This window comes from Aythya ferina, assembly GCF_964211825.1.
Source record: "Aythya ferina genome assembly, chromosome: 1".
In the NCBI taxonomy this organism is placed as follows: Eukaryota; Metazoa; Chordata; class Aves; order Anseriformes; family Anatidae; genus Aythya; species Aythya ferina.
This window is the reverse complement of record NC_140296.1, coordinates 150216447-150235004: the sequence shown is the minus strand read 5'-3', so window position 1 is coordinate 150235004 and position 18558 is coordinate 150216447. Positions and strand designations below refer to the sequence as shown.

General features: G+C 51.3%; 1 protein-coding gene across 3 annotated transcripts in view; it reads right to left on the bottom strand.

Moving 5' to 3' along the window:
- ABTB3 (ankyrin repeat and BTB domain containing 3) overlaps positions 1-7401 on the bottom strand; it is a 162213-nt gene extending 154812 nt beyond the window's left edge. Inside the window, exon 1 of one of the 3 annotated variants that reach the window (XM_084523938.1) lies at positions 6166-7401. In XM_084523938.1, the coding sequence (XP_084380064.1) occupies positions 6166-7183 (1018 nt within the window). In that variant the 5' untranslated portion in view covers positions 7184-7401. Of the gene's footprint in view, positions 1-3333; positions 3547-6165 lie in introns of those variants that run through there. The other 2 variants (XM_084523937.1, XM_084523940.1) reach the window with 2 other exon arrangements.
- Between the last annotated feature and the right edge of the window lie 11157 nt (positions 7402-18558).

Genomic DNA, 18558 nt, shown 5'->3' with positions numbered 1-18558 from the left:
CCTGCTACAGAAATGAGACCACAGCTACTTTCTCGTTGATTCATTTCACTTGAGCAGTAGCCTTCTCGCTCCTGTTCTTACAGAAGAGAGATTTAGCTCCACGGAAAGCAAAATGAGTGACTGGCCACCAGATTATATCTCTTCAGAGCCCGCGCCAGCAGGATTGCTGCATTACCTCCTGGGAAAAATGGGGAAGCTTATGCATTGACAGCCAAACGTGGCCACGCTGAGCCTGCTGATGGAAACTCTTTGTTGTAGGTAATCCCTGAAAGCAAGCACAGATCGAGAGCCGCATCTGAGCCTTCCACTGGCACTTTTCTCTGTAACATCTGTGTGTTTTGTTTTTTTTTTAAACTGCCCAACTGAACACCTCTGACAAAGTAGCTCCAGGTTAAGCTGATTGTGCAAGCTGCAGGGTAATTTTGACTCTATCTGTAAGTCTTTTAACATCTTGAAACATCTTGTGCACTTATCAGGTGCACAGCGATTGTAACCACAGATTGACACAGATGTGGGGCAGTACCTTGCTCTCAGTTAGGAAGAAAACAAGAGCAAAGGAAGAAAAACGTCCCTACTTGCTCCTCATGCCCTGGTGAAGCCTCCTGCACCCAGGACATAGGAAAGCACCCTGCAGACAGACCCACGGGGGGGAAGAGCTGGGGCAGAGGGACTGATAGGACAGCACCGATGCCTGGATGCGATAGCCAGCACGGCCCAGCCCAGGAGACAGAGCAGGAGAGGCAGCATAAAAATCTTGAAACCAAGAGGGCAGTGGGAAAGTGGCCAGGTACTGATGCAAGCTGCAGAGATAGGGGAGTTTCAGAAGGAGCCAACACTGAAAAATCTGCCCACACGCCACGCAAACAGCAGCAGCACTGCTGCTCTTCATCCCCAAAGTGAAAGAGCACGTCCTGGCTATAAGCACAACCTACTCACCCCCTCCTTGCCTTTTCTCTTTTATCCTCTCCTAGAGAAATGACACAGCGATTTTGGGTAGAAATACTGGTTTCAGTGCACCATCTGAAAGGATCCCCCTGCTGCTTCCAACCCCCTGCATTTTTCTGCTGCACTTCGGCCAGAGGAAATGACTCCCAGCAGAGGAATTAATTCTTGGCACCCACACGCTTTGGGAAACAGCTCTCTTTGCTTCTGGCATGATCCAACAGAGCAGCTTCCCCCTTTCACACCATCGCTGGGAGTAAGGTGGGGGAAGTCCATAAAGCTTCCCTCTGGCTTAAGAGAAAAGAGAATGAGGTCCCCTTCCAGGATGAGGGAGAAAAGGCTGAGGCTGTAAGTGGCCCCAGCTGGTACCCACCGGGATATTTACTGTGGACATTGCACGAGATTTCAGACATCACCTGGCTGGAAACACACCACACAAAGGCTGACACACGAAGCATAGTCTGTCTGTGAGTGAAAAATGACATGGTGACTTTCACCTAAAGTACTTCTGAACTGGCCAGATGGCATTCACAGCCGAATTAGGACAACTTTGTCCTGTTCCCCAACACTCACTCACCTGCACTTCGTGTCAGTGGCTCACAGGGAGGAAGGACGAGGTGCTACCGTTCAGCAAAAAAGCCAGGAAACCAACACACCACTAAAATGACACTGTTATTCCCCTAACGTGCTTCTTGTATACACAATCGTATTTCCCAATCACTATTTCAAAGTCTCATTTACATCAGAAGCCAGGCAATATAGCTGCAACCCGAAAACTCCCTAGTGTGGCCGTAGCTGTAAGTGCTACCAAGGTACTTTCCAACCCGATAAAGGGAATAATTATACCGCAATACATCATCTTTACGCTTAGCACTAGGGTGTTTCTGGCACAACCATTTCTGAATTTATTTTTGTTTAAGTTGCACTCATTACTGAAACAAATTATATGAATAAAAATGTCCTGAGGGAAACAAACCTTAATCAGCCACTCACTCAACCAGCAGCCTCCCGCTGGGTCTCCTCCTCCCAGTCCCACCCTCGCTCCTTCCGCAGAGGCTGTGCAAGTTCACACGGGAGGTTAGCGGGTGAGAGAACCGAGCAGGAATACATCTCATCTGCTGCACTGCTGCCCAAGTCAGCATCTGGGCAAGGGGCTCGAGTGCCAAGAAGCACATGGGGAAAATGTAATGGCAAAGACCTGTAAGTCTAACCTACAGGCACACACATGAAACTTCAAATTGCATTCCAATTTTCTTTTTTCTAGAAAAAAAAAAGGATGTTCTTGAAACTGCAGTTAAAAAAGCCCAGGAGAAAGGCATGAAATTCCATTTTATACCTGAATATTCCTCTATCATCCCAGCTGAAATAAGTTTTAGATTGATTTTTACATTGCCCGTAAAGCCATGATAGCATCTTCAATGGTTCAATTACAGCAGAAAGGAGAGAAGTAACGAACAGACACAGCACTCTCTCCAGCAAATGAGGGGAATGGTCCCAATACACCCAACGCACACAGGTGTACATGCATGTATCACAACTTAAAAGCGTTAGCTGGCTTGGTTAAGCTGTGCCAATACCTTGGTCTCTCTCATTTGCTTGGAGTCCCTCTACTTTGCCTGGATGAGGAGAAGAGGCTGAGGTTAATCTGAGGTTAGCTGACACGTGTTTGCCAAGCCTGACCTAATCCCTGGGTTCTTCCGAGTTGTTGCGACTTTCTATCTAAATAATATTAAGAACAGGACGAAACCACACGGACACGGTTGGCTTCCAAGCGCCTATTTTTAGCAGCTGCACACAAACAGAGCAGGGCTGAGTTACACACACTGACTGCCCCACAAAATCCCGCTCCCCAGCTCCCAAGGGACCTGCATTCCCCGTGCCCCATCCGCTGACGTCGAGCGGATGACTTTGAGCGACTGACCGGCCCTCCAAGCGTTCCCCGTGGAAGTGGAACATTTTCTTATTCCTGCTATTTCTGCTGGATCTGAGGCGCGGGGAAACTTCCCTGCCACCTCACAGCAGCTCTTCGATCCGGCCTAGAAGCAGGGGTTTGATGAGCAATAAAGAAACAAAAATAATATAGCTTAAACCACAGAGGTGCAGTTTTTTTACTGCCTGTTATTGAGTATACAATATTCCGCTCCCACTATTTCAAGGAAAATAACGCTCCACGCGATTGCTGTGGGATGTAAATGCGTGCTCCACTGTTCAGACGGAGCTCGTAATTGAAACATTTGAGCGCCAACGAAATCCCAAGCGTAAAGTTTCTAATTTTCATTCAACCATGACATTAAAATTCTGGTTGTGCAGGGGAAAAAAAAAAAAAAAATACTACCTCGGAGTGCTTTTGAGGTCTATTCCTTGTGATATAGTAACTGGCATAAAACTCACCTGAGATGCCAGCAACCGCTCACGTACTCCAGCACTGGTTCCTGATGCTGTCGCCTCCTTCACTTTTGTCAGCCCTACTCCCCTACCACAGAGGAGGGTTATAAAGGAGACACAAACCAATGCCTGCAACGTGCTAACGAGTACCATTGCCTTCATCCAGGCACCTTTGGCCCTGTCCAAGAAACGACCAGGGTTTGTGCAGGCTGATGCACCCAGCCGAAGAACACCCTCATCTGAAGGCGCACGACCGTCATTTATAGGAAGAAGAGGGTTATCTTGCACTGCTGATCTTACTCAGCAGCTTCCAAGATGACTGGGTATGACACGAGGCTAAAAAACCTCAGCTGTAACCACTAAGTGCTCTGCACAGCTGACGGGGAAGCCCTGAAAGAATGATTTGTGCCTCCCGGATCCTCAGACCATCCGCCCCAACACCCACGCTCACAACCTGGATCAGAGCAGCCCCGGATTACTTCACGCTCAGGCTCATGAGCCTCCCATACTTGCATCCTCACAGGTTGCCAGTTTCACCGTCCATATGGAATTTAAGGCGTTGAACTCAACCCAGAAAAGTTTTCAAGGGTTGACGTTTGCCTGCCAAAGACATAACACCACCTGTCCCCTATCAAAACCGGGAGCAAAACAGGTATTTCTAGGGGGTCTCCCTTTGCCCTGTTTTGCTCACCCCCAATACCATATGGGCCACGGTACCTCCAGAAAAGCCCTAATCAGTGGTTCTCCTCCGCATCTGATGGACCAAACCAACCCATTCTCATGTCTGCGTGCCCGCTTGGTACCCAATTTACCAAACCCCCAGAGCACCAAGACCTGCCTCCCCTCCCGGAGCAGTCCAAAAAGGCATAAGGCGAAAACAACTTGATGTGCAGCAGGCTTATCACGGTGCTTCGAGCTCTGAAAACAGAGGAAGGATGAACTTGTGGTTATGCCACTACACAGAAATGCGGCTTCCAGCACTTTGAGCAACCTACCACAGGTTTCCCAAGGAGTTCTGAGCAGGTCAAATAATCTCTCCCATCAGACCTCCCCACTTTTTTAAGTGCCTGGGAAGGAAACACTCGCAACCAACCATCGAGCACTCAGACATCAAAATGGTGAGGGCTAAATAAACAGATGCGTATCTCCCTGCTGAAGAAACAGCCTGGTGTTTTTAATGCCTTACAACGTTTGGTCTAGCTGCCGTGGAAGTGTTTAAGAGCGTGCAGCACTCCTTTGGATTAAATCTAAATAAACATAAACAGCAATAAAAAAATGGTTTTCCTTACAAGAAGGCCCGCGTCCTGCTTGCACCTGTAACTCTGAATATACGTAACAGGATGTCAAGCTACTTCTTGCATGATGCCAAAAAGCAAAACATGACAGGCATTTGCATAGGAAACAGAACGGCACAGGGAAAGAGGCAAAACAAAATGGACAACTTGCTAGGGCCTGATTCGAACATCTTTGAGAAATGCCACTTGCTCCAGCCAGGACTGAGATTTGTGTCAGGTAAAGCTACAGCAAAATGGAGACAAAAAAAAAAACTCTGAATCATGCCCCTGGAGGGGAGATAAATGAGGGTCGGAGTGAAGTTCGTTTAAATCCACCAAGCTGCTACAGAGGGGGCTACGGATCTGCAAAACAAAATGAAAGGCTCACCAGGAGCCTGCACTGCCAGTGCTGCAGTGTCAGGAAGGCAACGCAGTGCCACCTGAAACCGACAGGCACAGCACCAGCACTCGAGGGAAAGCAACGCTGGCCCTCCCGGGGAGAGATGCCTGCAAACAGCGCACGGATCCTGCAACGCATGCCTCTGGCAGCATACGCGTCTCAAAGGGAGGTTCGGCAGAGCATCCAGGGAGGACATCCTCCCAAACCCTGAGGAACGTAACGGAGCCACATCTATTTACACCAGGGGGGAGGCTTCGCCCCTTTCTGCTTGCCATCCTCCTGTGGGTCTCTCAGGGGAGAGAGGACAGCAGCAAATTAGCTGCAAGGCAGCGGCTGTGCCTCTAACACCTCACCAGGGTTAATCTGTAGCCCCGATCTAGACTTCCAGTTATCCTTGTTCCCCCGGTTTCCTCTTCTCCAGCATTTGCATCTCAGCGTGACAGGTATTTCGTATGTCAGCTTATGTGCCTGTGCACGCCGCTAGGTAGGAGAGGAGCACCCGGCTTTAACTACGGCTGCGACTCCAGCCACGGCTCCCCGGGATGCGCTACCAGCTCGGGCCATTTCCCCTTTCCTCACCAAACCGAGGGAGCCGAAACCCGAAGCACGTCAACTTCGGGATCCTGCTCCCTCGAATGGCAACTCAGTAAAAAAAAAAATATATATATATATATATATATTGGACTCGTTGTTTGCAAAGCAGCGAAAAGAAAACTGAAAAATCCCCAGGAAGTTGATGCATCGCGGCGTTGCATCTGTGTCGAGCCCTGGGTAAACAAGCAGCAACATGAATGAAATCTGTCCAGAAAGACTGCATTTCAGCGCCAACCACGCAACCCCTGGCCAAACCACTGCGTCTGGAACAAAGTTTGATCTCGCTCGCCAGCGCCCAGCTGCGCTCCTGCCATTCAGCGGGGTGGGGGGGGGGACCCAAAGCTCTGCGGGGTGGATGCCCCCCGACAAACCCCACTCGGGCAGCCCCCCGGGGATGCGCACCCACCCACCAGGGGGTGGGTTGAAAGAAGAAAGGGAAGGATCAGGAGCGACCCCTGGAGCTGCAGCCCCCGTGGGGACACCCCTCGCTGTCGGGGTGTCCCCGGCCGAGCCGGGGGGCGCAGGGGGGACCCTGGGGGGCTGCTCCTCGCCCCGGGGCCGGGCACTCACCGCTGGCGTTTTTGCCGCAGATGAGGTGCTGGTAGGGCTGCAGCAAGCCCCACAGCTCGGGGTCGTTGTTGACCGTCTGCTCCAGCGCCTCGAGGGTGAAGCGCGGCCCCTCGGCGCCCTCCTTCTCCTTCTCCTTGTCCTTCTCCTTCTCCTTGTCGGCCGGGGGGCGGCCGGGGGGCGGCAGGGGGGCGGCGGGGTGTCCGGCCAGCACCCTGGCGTGGATGTCTCGGAAGAGGCTCTCGGTGCCGGCCGTGAGGTAGATGGCGGCGTGCTCGTGGATGCGCAGGGCCACGCGGCTGTCCACCATCCAGCGGTAGAACTTGCCCACGGAGAAGGCGAGCCCGCAGCGGGCCGACTTGCCCCGGCTGAAGCGGTCGCCGCCGCTGCCGCTCATGTTGTAGAGGGACAGGGCGCCCAGCGCCGCCGCCGTGCAGCGGGCGGCCAGCGTCCAGCCCAGCACGATCTCCATGGCGCTGCGCACCTCGTGCTTGGTGCACTTGGCGAAGCGGAGGCTCAGGCGCTGCGCCTCCCGGGCGATGCGCACCAGCGCCCGGCTCACCAGCGTGGACAGCCGCGCCGCCGCATCCCGGTTGCCGGCACCCACGACGCCGGCGACACTGCTACCGACACCGGTGACACTACTGCCGACACCGGCACCGCCCGGCGGCCGCGGCTCCCGGCGGGGCGGCGGCGGCAGCAGCAGCGCCTCCACCTCCTCCAGGCTCCAGGGGACCTCCTCGAGGTCGGGCAGGAGCCGGGCGCACTGCTGCCCCGCGCAGTCCAGCACCTCCGAGTCTTCCGCTAGGACGGTGTTGACGGTGTCGAAGCTGTTGTGGCGACTGTGCATGGAGCCAGCTAGGGGCGGCCAGCAGCTGCCTCCATAGGGGTACGTGGGGTGCGAATCCGAGCAGCACAGCGACAAGTTGGACGAGCGCACCGAGTCCGCCGCGCCACCATAGCCGGAGTCCAGCGTCAGGTCTTCCAGCGTCCTCACCGCCGTCTTACCCCTCCGGGCCATCGCCGCACTTCATGCTGCACCCAAGGCGCCCGGGCACGGAGCGGATGAGAAGCTGGGGACGGGGAGGGGGCAGCCCCACTGGGCCGAGCCGTGCTGAGCCCTGCCGAGCTGAACCGAGCCGAGCCGAGCCGTGCAGCCCCGCTCCCCTTGGCCGTGCACCGCCGGAGCCGCCCGCTGCCTGCAGCCCGCTGCCTGCAGCCCGCTGCCGGCCCCGCTCCCGGCCCGGCTCCTGCACTGCGCCGCGCCGCCGGCCCCACACCGCAGCGCGGCGCGGGGTGGGCGGGGACATGCAAATGCTCCCCGAGCGCCGCGGCCAATGAGGCGCGCGGAGGAGGGGGGTATGCAAAATACTCAGAGCCCTTCGGCCAATAGGGACGCGCCGCCCGCCGCGAGGCTCCGCCCCCGGGCGCTGCGCGGTGCTGGGCGCGCACCGGCGGCGGGGCACGGCCCCGGGGGGGGGCAGCGGGCAGGGAACGGGGAGCGCCGGGGGGTGAGGGAGGGCGAGAAGAGCCCTTAGGAAAGCCTAAAATTGGGAAATCTGCGCGTTTCCGAGCCTGGAAATGAGGAAGTCGTGCAATTAACAAAATCTCGACATGACAAAATGGTGAAGTTCCAAAAATCTGGAAAGCAGAAAATCTCGATGTGTTCCAATCTTGATGTTTTCTGCTCTTGAAATTACAAAAAGAGCAAAAATCTCGCTATTTTCTTGCTTTGAAACAGCAAAATCTTGCAATTTTCAAACCTCGACGCTACCAAGCCTTGAAATTACAAAACCTGGAAGTTAACCCTCATCAAGGCTTTGGGGAAGTAAGATCTCTTTTAGGATTACTGTTGTGTTTCCTGCGCGCTTTCGGGTTCCCCGTGCGACGCGCAGACCACCTCTCCCCAGCTAACATACCCCAACCCTACATCGCCTGCCTCAGCGTTATTAGGAGCTGCCTGGCTGACAGCCCAAGCAACAGGCTGGGAGGGTGCGTACTGCATTCAGTGTTGACAAAACGCTGTACCCTTTTAAGCATAAAACACCGGCAGAAATCCCATCCCTTCAAGTATAAGAGCCCAGCAAACACGTTATCGTGCCAGCAGAGCCGGCCAAAATTCCCCAGCAGACGAGGCGCGGCGTGCCGGAGCGGTGCCCGGCCCCATGGAGCGTAGCCTGGCGTGCCTTCAACGTAAACTTCCTACAGGAAAGGCACAAATGCAGCTATAGGTAGGCTAATTTGTCAGGCGGGCTGGGGAAAGCTACAGCACGGCCCAAAACACTGAGGGGTTGCCTTCCCCAGCGGGTCAAGTGCTGTCGGAAACTGGTTTGTGAGTGTAAGCTCGGTGGTTCCAGCAGACATGCTGCAAAAAGCTGATTTTTTATGGGAATACACGGGCATCGTAAGCTCAGCGGTGGTCACAGAAGGTAGCAGGGCTCAGGACAGGAGCAGCCCCAATGACAGCGGCTGGCAGCCTGCAAAGAAGATGCTCAGGGACCATCGAACTGGGGAGCGTGCCTTGAGAGCACAATCATGGGGACTTTGTGGCTGTCCAGACCAACATCTCGCAGGAGAGCCCTCTGCTGTCCTCAGCCCTTCAGTGCGGAGCCTGCTCGGCTTCCAGGCTGCTCAGGGAAATCCTCCAGCTCTCGGTTTGGTGGGAGAACGGGTGCATCTCCAGGCCCAAACACCTCGGGTTGGGTGTTTTTCTGACAAATGCCACCCACCTGACCTTGTCCCTGCGCTTCCAGGAAGCACCGTGGCTCTGCGCTGACCGCAGGCAACAGTAGGTGAAAATTAGGGGAATCCCAAGTTTGGGGGAGTTTTGTAGCAGATGGTGGGTTGTGCTCCACAGCGTGCACCCAGGAAGGGTGGGCTGAACAAATGAGGGGGGCGACTTGTTCACCACCCTTGTAAAAGGGTTGATGTTGACCTTTGAGGCACCGTTTTTAGGCCATGTCATTACCCACACATCTAGACAAATAGGACAAGTGAGAAGAGGGCAGCTGTCTCAGGCTGCGTGCAGACTCGGGCATTTATGGCACTGACTCAGAGTCAGCGCGTACTTCAAAAGATCTCCTGGCTACTAACTACAGAGAGTTTTTCTTTTCATTTTAATGCGGAAAGCAAGATATTGGGCCTTACTAGAGATGTTGTCGTTGCAGCGAGATCCCTATCACCTCCCAAGTCACGCCACCAGCTTGGAAAAAGTCGCGACGCCCGGACACACCAAGCGCGTGTCAGCGCCGGGCTGGTTCGTGCTTTCCTAAGGAGCAGAGAGACCTGACTCATTTCTTTGGGACGACTAATTACCTTCTCGCTGCACGCTCAGATCAGTGCAGGGCAGCCGTTCTGGATCTCCAGCTATCTTTGGGTGCCTGGAGGTCCTTGCCTTCCCCAGGTGCGGCCTGCTTGGCTGCTGCAGCCCGGAGCGAGCTTCAGCATGGTTTGGAAGGACATCTGACAGCGCTCCCGAGACAGGGTGACTCTGTTCTGGAAACTGCCCTGGGAGAAGATGGGATCAAACGGTTTGGAGGGAAACACGCCTCCGTGACAAGAGCAGTGCCCCATGGGGTCAACAGCCCTCAGCTTTCATCCCAAAAACGCACCACACCTCCCCTGCCCTGGGCAGGCGGGCAGGTGTCTGCAGCCGTACCCTACTGTGCGAGCCAGCTGGGGTCATTTGCCTACCAGACAAAAACATCCACTGAAGAAAACAGAGTCCCTTTATATGTCACATGCTCGGGGAGGGGGGACGGCAATTTTCAGCTAGTTGGAGACCTGGACATTAGTTATCCTGACAGAGCTGGGGATTCAGACAGGAGCTGATTAAGCACCCTCAGAGGATGATAAGTGCCAGCCAAAGCTCTGAAAGAGGTAAATTGAAACACACTTTAAAAAGGTGCTCAGGGCAAATTGAAGCGAATGGGGAAATTAGAGATTGCGTGGGGAGAGCAAGAAGTGCCACAGCTCTTTGCCTTTCCTTCCCCACCCAGCGAACTGCCTGCAAATGGCACCTTGGTGAGAGCCTCAGGGCCAAGCCCGACTGCAAGCACGCTGGCAGGCGGAGCAGGAATGTGCCTAGGATCAGGCCACTCGGTTTTTGTACTCCAAAATTCAACGCGCTGCCACGTCATAACACCTCAGATCAAAAGCAGCACTCGCAGTATCTCGCAGCTCTATCTCTGGCTGGCAGCAGCAAGCAGCAGGCCGCACCAGGGCCTGGCTTGTGTTGCTGGGGAAGTCCTGGCGCTCATGTTTCTGATCACAGGGGGTTCGTTTACAAAGCCAGGCTCTGCTCCTGTACCTGCAAAGCATGAGTGAAATGCACCTCCCTGGCAAAGCAGCCTCTGGGGCTGCAGCTTGCCTGCAGCCTGCACAAAGCCACCCGTCACTGATGGAGAGATTTGAAGGAAAGGAGCACTGCCATTGCAGGTAGCATCATGCCCCCAAGGCCTTTGGGTGACAGCTGCCAAGTGTTCAGACAAGAGGACTCGTGGAGGAGACTCCTGGTGCTGCTTCTTGACCGCGTGCAGCACCAAAATGAGCAGGGGTGGGTGGCACGACGAGGCCACCAGCTCACTGGGACTCAGTCAAAGGACTGCCCAGCCCAGCTGCACTCTTCTACTCTGCAAAAGCAGCAGCTCCTACATCCCACCGAGCTCAAAGCCCTGCCAACTTTCTTCCTGCCATGCCCATGCCCCTGTGTGCTGAGAAGGGAGCGTGGTGAGGGTGTAGAAACCCATGCCTGGCTGGGAGGGGAGCGATTCCACAGGATTTCTGAGAAGCTGCCAAGTGGGGACACTTGGAGAAACTGCCAGCCAAAACCAAATCATAGATAACAAAACCATGCAGACCATGTCTGTGGTACATTTTGGATGCCAAAACCATAAATAAATTCAGAGAGATCTGAAAAATTTCTGGAGGCTAAGACCACTGGTAGCTATTGATCACAATGATGCACATGCAGTCTTCATCTCTGGAAGTTTCTCAACAGCGGTTTGCCAGAAGTGGTGAGGTTATGCCAGGGGAAGGAGCACTTTGTGATCACTTGGTTCCTCATGGCTCTGTAGCTGGCGGCTGCGAGAGAAGAGACACAGCAATGCAGAGACAGAGCCAAAGCCCCCAAGGCAGCCGTTTGGTTGCAGCCCTCACTCCCCCACCAGGGGAGAGCATTCCTGCCAGCTCACCAGCTTGGCTCCGAGGTCTGCACAGCCAACACGGCCATACTTACGGTCCTTATGAGGTGTTGGGTTCTTAGGAAGGATCAACTACAACCTCAACACCCATCCTGACAGATTTTAGTCTCTTCTTTCCCCCAAACCACACATGATGAAGACTCTACAGCTTCCCTGGATGGTCTGTTTCAGAGCTGCAGTGCTGCTAGGAACAGCCTTCCTAGCATCTGACCTACAAATGTAAGGAATAAAAAGATGCTCCCAACCTTTGTTAGTGGACGGGACAGACATCTCTACGTTACTTTCTTTTAGGCAGCACTCAAAGCATAGAGAGAGCCAAGCAGGATACACATGGAGTTATCCTCCAGCCAGCAGCTTCCCATAATGTCACTACACCACTCCCCAAAAGCACAGCAGTGTTTGCATGCTTTATGTGCAGTAAGAATATACTTACATGCTATGTTTTGATCAGAACTAAAAGAAACAGGACTAGCAGGCTTCCCTGAGCACAGAGACAGGGAAAGGCTATGCTCAGCCAGTGGGAATTTCCATTCCCACCCAAGACAGAACCTGCGTAAGAGATGCATGCATGGGTAGATGAGAAAACAATTTAAAGGTGAAATACAAAGCAACAAAGATGCTCGAGATCAGTAGCGACTGCTTAGTTAGCTGACCCTTTGGTCTTTGGTAGAGAGGACATCTAGCATAGAAATGGCTTAGCTTACTCTGCTTTTTAAGTACTCACTTCTCCCTGTCTATCCATCACCACCTCTTAATACTCGTTGTTTCAGGAACGACGGTCAAAGAGGAGAATGCTCAGGGTCTTTCTGGCTACTTGCAAGGATGCAGAACCACACTTATGCCACCACACTTGCTGCACCTGATGCTGCGAGGAGGTGATGAGCTGGATGCAGCACACTTTGACCCCAATGTGCTTTGCAACACCACTGCTCTCTCCAGTGGGATCTATGTCTGTTAGTACTTGCTTGCAATTTAAGAGCTGGTCCTGATTAAAAGAGAAGCAGTACTTCTGTATGTGTTTAAAATACGATTGGTAATTTAGCTCATTCACAGCCGCACATGCAATTTTAGGGGCAGAGTTTGGAGAAAAGCGACCTTTCCCTCTGGCAAATGCATGAAGAGAAGGGTGGGAGATGGAAGTGAGCCCTGTCCTCCACTTTCCTCACTCCAGGGTTTTCTTATAAACCAAGGAAGGTAAAAACAGCTTCCAGAAGTTATCTGAAAACCCATCCTCACCTCTCAATGGTTCTGGAAGGCCTTCATGAGCCACCGCCTGCATGGCTTCAAAGCACAATTAAGATAAGAGGCTAATACAATTCCCAGATACTAAATGAGAGCTTTCTGTTTGTAGGCAAACTGCAGGAAAAGTGCACAAAAGAAGTCATTTTAGTGTGAAGAGGGTTTTTTATTCCAGCAACTCATCCCTTAAAAAAAAAAAAAGAAAGAAAGAAAAAAAAAAAAAGAAAACCAAACCTGGATATTTTTTGCATAAGAGAACATTTTAGGAACTGAGCACTATTGTGCCTTTCAGTTTTCTTTGTCTCTAGCACTTGCAACTTCTTTGTATGTTTTCCTTGTAGTTTTCTTAAAAAAATGATTAAAGCTTTTTTTTTTTTTTTTTTAACGTTATAGCATTCTGCTCATTCCTCAACTGACCAAAAGCACTGCTGAAATGACTATAAATAAACCAGACCAAAAAAAAAAAAAATCAAAACTAACAAGGACTATCCCCAGAAAAACTCATAATTGCTGTTGGTGCTTTTCCTTGCAGAGAAATTACATCACTGTAGCGCACCAGGTTCAACAACAAATTACGTCTAGATACGAAGAAAAGACAAGGGATCGTTATTGCTAGAAATTTGCATTTTAAAAATATGTAAACAGCAAATACAGTAATATATAATACAAACCTCCTCTTCTTTGTTTTTTGAATATTGTTATTGTTTTCAAGATTAGTTGTAGAGAGCAGCAGGCAACACGACTCCATCACAAAGTGCATCAGCTGTTCTGTGGGCCCCGATGTGATGCTGCATGGTCCTGCTGACAAGGAGATGGAGGCTACAGTGAGATGGGGAGGGAAAGGTCAGCCGGCCCTTGTGGGGAATGCGGTTGCACAAGGTCACGATGCGTTTAATAAAACCGAGGACTTGCCCCGTGAGGGCAGCGGGCTCCACATGGGAGCAGGCATCCACTGCAAACCTCCTGTAGTTTCCAAATGGAGTCACTGTGCTTTCAGGGGTCGTACGGTCATTACTAACCACTGGCTTCACACACGGTGAAGGTGTGAGCAAACCATAAAATATTTGTGGGAAATGTCTGCCCCCAGACATCACAAAATCCCTGCATTTTCCACCTTCTCCCCCTTTCCCTCCCATTGCTGGTAGCAGGCAAACTATTTACGGTCTGTGCAGGGATTATGTTTTACCCACCTTGCCCAGGCAGTGACCTGCTGGGGTTTCATGTACTGTAAGAAATATGAGCTACCAACCTGCCTCTTCCAATTTTTGTAATTTCAAGTATTTCTTGCATTTGCAGCTGCCTAAAGGCTCAGAAAGCAAGCACTGCAGAGGCAGGGGGAAGGGCTGAAAGCAGTGGTTTTTCACCTCGCAAGCTCTCAGATGGCTCGCATTTCATTTAAAAACCTGCCAGAGAACATTTCCCAACAAGCAACCTTTAAAGCTCCTCTACTGGATTTACGTCACAAGGTTTTGGTAGCAAGGATGGCCTCTGTGAGCAGAGCCCAGCAGCTGCCCCGTGGCAGACCAGAGTCAGCTCCAGACAGTTATAAAGGGACCTGCTGCTGGCCAGAGCCGAGCCAGTGAGTGACACTGGTTGGGCCTCTGGAAGAGCAGATTTAAGAAAGGGGAGAAAATAAATAAATAAATAAAAACTGCTGTGAAAAGCAGCTGGGAGAGAGGAGTGAGAAGCAGCCCTGCAGCCCTCCAGGGCAGTGCAGCAGGAGGGCAGGAGGTGCTCTAGACACGGAGCAGCAGTGCCCCTGCGGCCTGTGGAGAGGCCCCTGTTGGAGCAGGCTGTCCCCCTGCAGCCCATGGGTCCCACATGGAGCAGATCTCCACGCTGCAGCCCCCCCATGGGTGGAGGAGCCCCCGGTGGAGCAGGTGGATGTGGCCTGGAGGAGGCTGCGGCCCATGGAGAGCCCCCGCAGGAGCAGGCCCCGGGCCGGAGCTACAGCCCTTGGAGAGGAGCCCTTTTTTCCATCGTATTCTCTCCCCTTCTTGCTTTGAGAAAGGGAGTAAGAGAAGGGTTGTGGTGGAGCTCAGCTGCCCAGCAGGGTGAAACCAACACAAATCTCTGCTGGATGCCCTGCTGTACCTCACCATGGGGCACAGGCTGATGCCATCTGCAGAGGGGTCAACATCGGGGGAAAAAGGAACAACTCCAAGCACCCGATGCAGGGGCTGCAATGGACTGGCCTGCACACACATGGTTTTATCATGTACAAGGCTGTGGAAGGAAAAGCCACAGGACACACTCATCCTGGGCTCCTGTCCCCTCTGGGCAGGGCTGGCAGGCAGGAAATTAACCATAAGTAGCTGTGAAGCTTCCACTGCAAGCAGCTCAAGGTGGGGTCCAGATTAGGGCCTAAAACATCTGTGCATCCATTAAAGACTAATTTTGTGATTTTTTTTTTTTTTTAATGGAGTTTTACTCACCAAGATGAGCTCTGCACGGATTGAGAACGTGCAAAAATGTCTTGCCTGCCAAGTGCGGCAGCTTGTGGCCTTGACCCATGGTCACATCATGCTTTTGGTTCAGCGTTAGGAAGAAGCTGTCTTCTCACACCTCGTGACGGAGCTGCAGGCAGGCTGGGGGAAGTCCAGGGCAGCTCCACCATGTTCCCAAACCCCTTTGGGCTGGCAGAGAGGGGTGGGGAAGGATGGGATATGGTTCCTTGGGCCACCAGAGGAAGCACTGGCCAAAGAGGTGATGATTCAATGGAGAAATAAGCTGTCAGAGCAGGCATCCCAGACACCTGAGAGGCTGCAGACAAGTCTCAGCGATGGGAGACCTGTGCCTTTTGTGCCCACCGCCGTGTAGCTCTTGTGAGGACCAAAGCAATTAGTCTGGGAGGTTTTCTGGGGAAACTAACCCGTGCTGTATCCTTCAGGTGCTCCTGTGGAGACGAAGTGCCACCCGTGTTGGGGGCCTGGGGTGCAGCAGCACCATGTGTCCGTGGGGGCACAGCCACAGGACCCTATGTAGCCCTATCTGCTTGGAAAAGGGCACCAGAGCCAGGACACGGCAGCCAGGGCCTTGCTCTGGGTTTCTCCTCTTCTGAGTCCCATCACTGCTGTGAGACTCAGGGATGTGGGCAAAACACTTCAAGTCTCTCTGCTTTTGTTTTCCAGCTGCAAAATGGTGATAATTACATTGACCTTCTCTATAAAATGCCTGACAAATGCAATACAACAGCTAAGTATTATCATGATTATGTATAAAACAATCCATTATAGCCTCTGGATGCTGGAGAAGAAAGGAATAATGGCTGGAGTCCACATAAACACAGTGTGAGATCAATGCAGGCACTATGACAATGTTGCTCTGGTCTCCTAGTGTGTGTTCCCACAAATCCACAGGGGGATGAACAATCCACACATATCTCTTGGCTGGCAGCTGACTGAAGCTATGTTACAGGCAGGAAGAAAACCTAACCCCATCGCACAAACCAAACTACGTATTTCCTGCTTTGATCACAGAAGTAAGAAAGGTTTTTTTGGCCATGCTTTTTGCATATGAAGAGAATTGTTTTCAGTTTGTTTTGGGGGTTACTTTTGCAGATTAGACATCTGAGTTTGATAGGAAGGAGGCACCCTACCAGTGCATGTAAATGTTTAACACTCTGTCAAAGTGAAACACTCATCGGCTTTAAAAATTAAAAACTGTCTGGGAAGAAAAATACTGTCCTGTTTGCTGACAGTAGGATAGAGAAATCCCAAACCTACCTCCATGCAAACTCAGACTAACATCTCTTGTAGTCTGGTTACCAGGCAAACCTAGGAAATAATTTAAACTTTTTCTAGGACAGCTTCAGAAGGAACCAGCTTAATCCCCCCTGCACTAAAAGCCAGCCCAAAGCCACTTGCCACTTAGTGGTTGAGAAACTGCCTGTTTCCAGCTCCTGCATGACACCCTGGTCATCACCCAGCAATGCCGATTAAATCATTAGAAGAGCTGCCCACGAAAGCAAAACACACTTACCACACTCAAACCAAAATGCATTGATTTCTTTCCCACCGTGCCACAACCTGTGCATTTTTATAACAAGAGCACACAACAGGGGTGCTTCACCTGCTTCCAGGAGACTTTTCCAGAGTGTCAGAGCACAGCGCTTAGATCACCTCCTAAATGGAAACAGAAGACTTCATTTTAACATGAAACCTTCCTTACACTAAGTTTGAAGCCTCAATGCACCTTTCCTACAGGCACCTTCCCAATACATACACACTCTGCAAAGGAAAAATACCCCAGTGACATGCCAGCAGATGGAAACGCTAGATATCTAGACCAGGCTTCTTACTGCAATAAGACATCACCTCATACAGAACAGGAGCAGCCCAATCACCCTCCAGACCAACAAGAAGAAGGGAGGGCAGGGGATAGAAGTCAAGGATTCAAATTTTTAATTGTGTGGCCCAAAACCACACAAGATTTTGTAAAGATTTCTTTTTCCCCTCAAGTCTAGGTATTCACATGTTCCCCTTGATCTCAACTGCTGCTTTAAAAAGCCTGTTCCTCCAAAGGGGAAAAAACACGCACCATATTGGGCAGTTAAAGTCTGTCATATTAAAAATACTGGGGTGCTTTGTCTGCAACTATCTGAACATCTCTGCACAGCAAAGGCACTCGGTTCCTGCTCAGGATGCGCAGAACTCATTTATAAAGTGAAATACTTCTCTTGCCATAGTCCAAGTTTCTAGTTTGTAAAAGAGATGACATTTGTTCAGTTGGTAAAATAATCCACCAGCACATAATGTGCCCCTCTCACAGCTTCTGGAAGAAAGCCCAATAAACACGTTTTTGCTGCATTAAAACCTTTGCTGCAGTCACCGGCAGAAGCATTTAGACAGGGTTCCTAAACACCCATAACAGCAAGATCCAGATTCCTGGGTTTTGTTTATGTGGCCCAGACTGTGTGGAGCAGCCATCGTGTAAAAGAATGGTGAAAAGACCTTTAGTTACACATTGGAGAACAAACCACATGAGCTGCGGTGCTGGCAGGTGGACATGGCTAGCCTGGAGGAGAACGGGGAAACAGCAAACAGCATTTCCAAAAATTGAATACTCTGAGCACTCACCTTGAGAAAGCCAAGAAGAGCTAGATCTTCACAATTTCCTCAACATCAAGCATCTTTTGGCTGGCCCCTCTGAAAATGAATGCACATGGAAATCTATAAGTTAACAGTTCAACAAATTTGAAAAACCAAGAAGTAACCTTCCCAACCTGGCAATGCCTTGGGATTATTTCTGTTTCAGAGAGGTGAACAGGAATATCATTAAATCTCATCCTTCTCTGAAGTTCTGCCCCTCCTTGATTTTGTACTAAGGTAGGGAGTGCAAAGCAAGCTTTTCCTCACCATCCACCATTCGATACCTGCTTGCTCTAGTTCTGGGTTTGACAGGCTGCTCTCTGTACAATCACAGAATCATCACAGAGTCATAGAACAGCCCAGGTTGGAAGGGACCTTAAAGATCATCTAACTCCATGTCTCCTGCCATAGGCAGGGATGCCACCCACTAGATCAGGTTGGCCAAAGCCCCATCCAGCCTGGCCTCCATCTGCTATCAAAATCTACAGCATGTTTTGTCTGATACTCAAATATATATATTTCTATTTTTTCCCCTTATCTTTCTCAAGAGGAAACCAAACCAAACGCTATACTCGAAGCAGCTCTGGTTTTCTAAGCAGGATTAGGTTTCTACCCCCGCACTGTGACCAAGGGACTTGTGTGCTTTTTTCTTTCACGCAACTGCCTGCTGGCTTCCCATCACTGGCACACCTGCAGCTAATTCCCATCACATCCAGATGAGAGAGCAGCGAGTATTGTTCCTGACAGGGTTATTACTTTGTACTTAGGATGCTGAAACATTTAGAAAAATTATTTTGATTTCAGAGTTTATTCATATGGTACAACATCACTGTTCATCTTTGGTTACTTTGCTTCCACAAGCAACG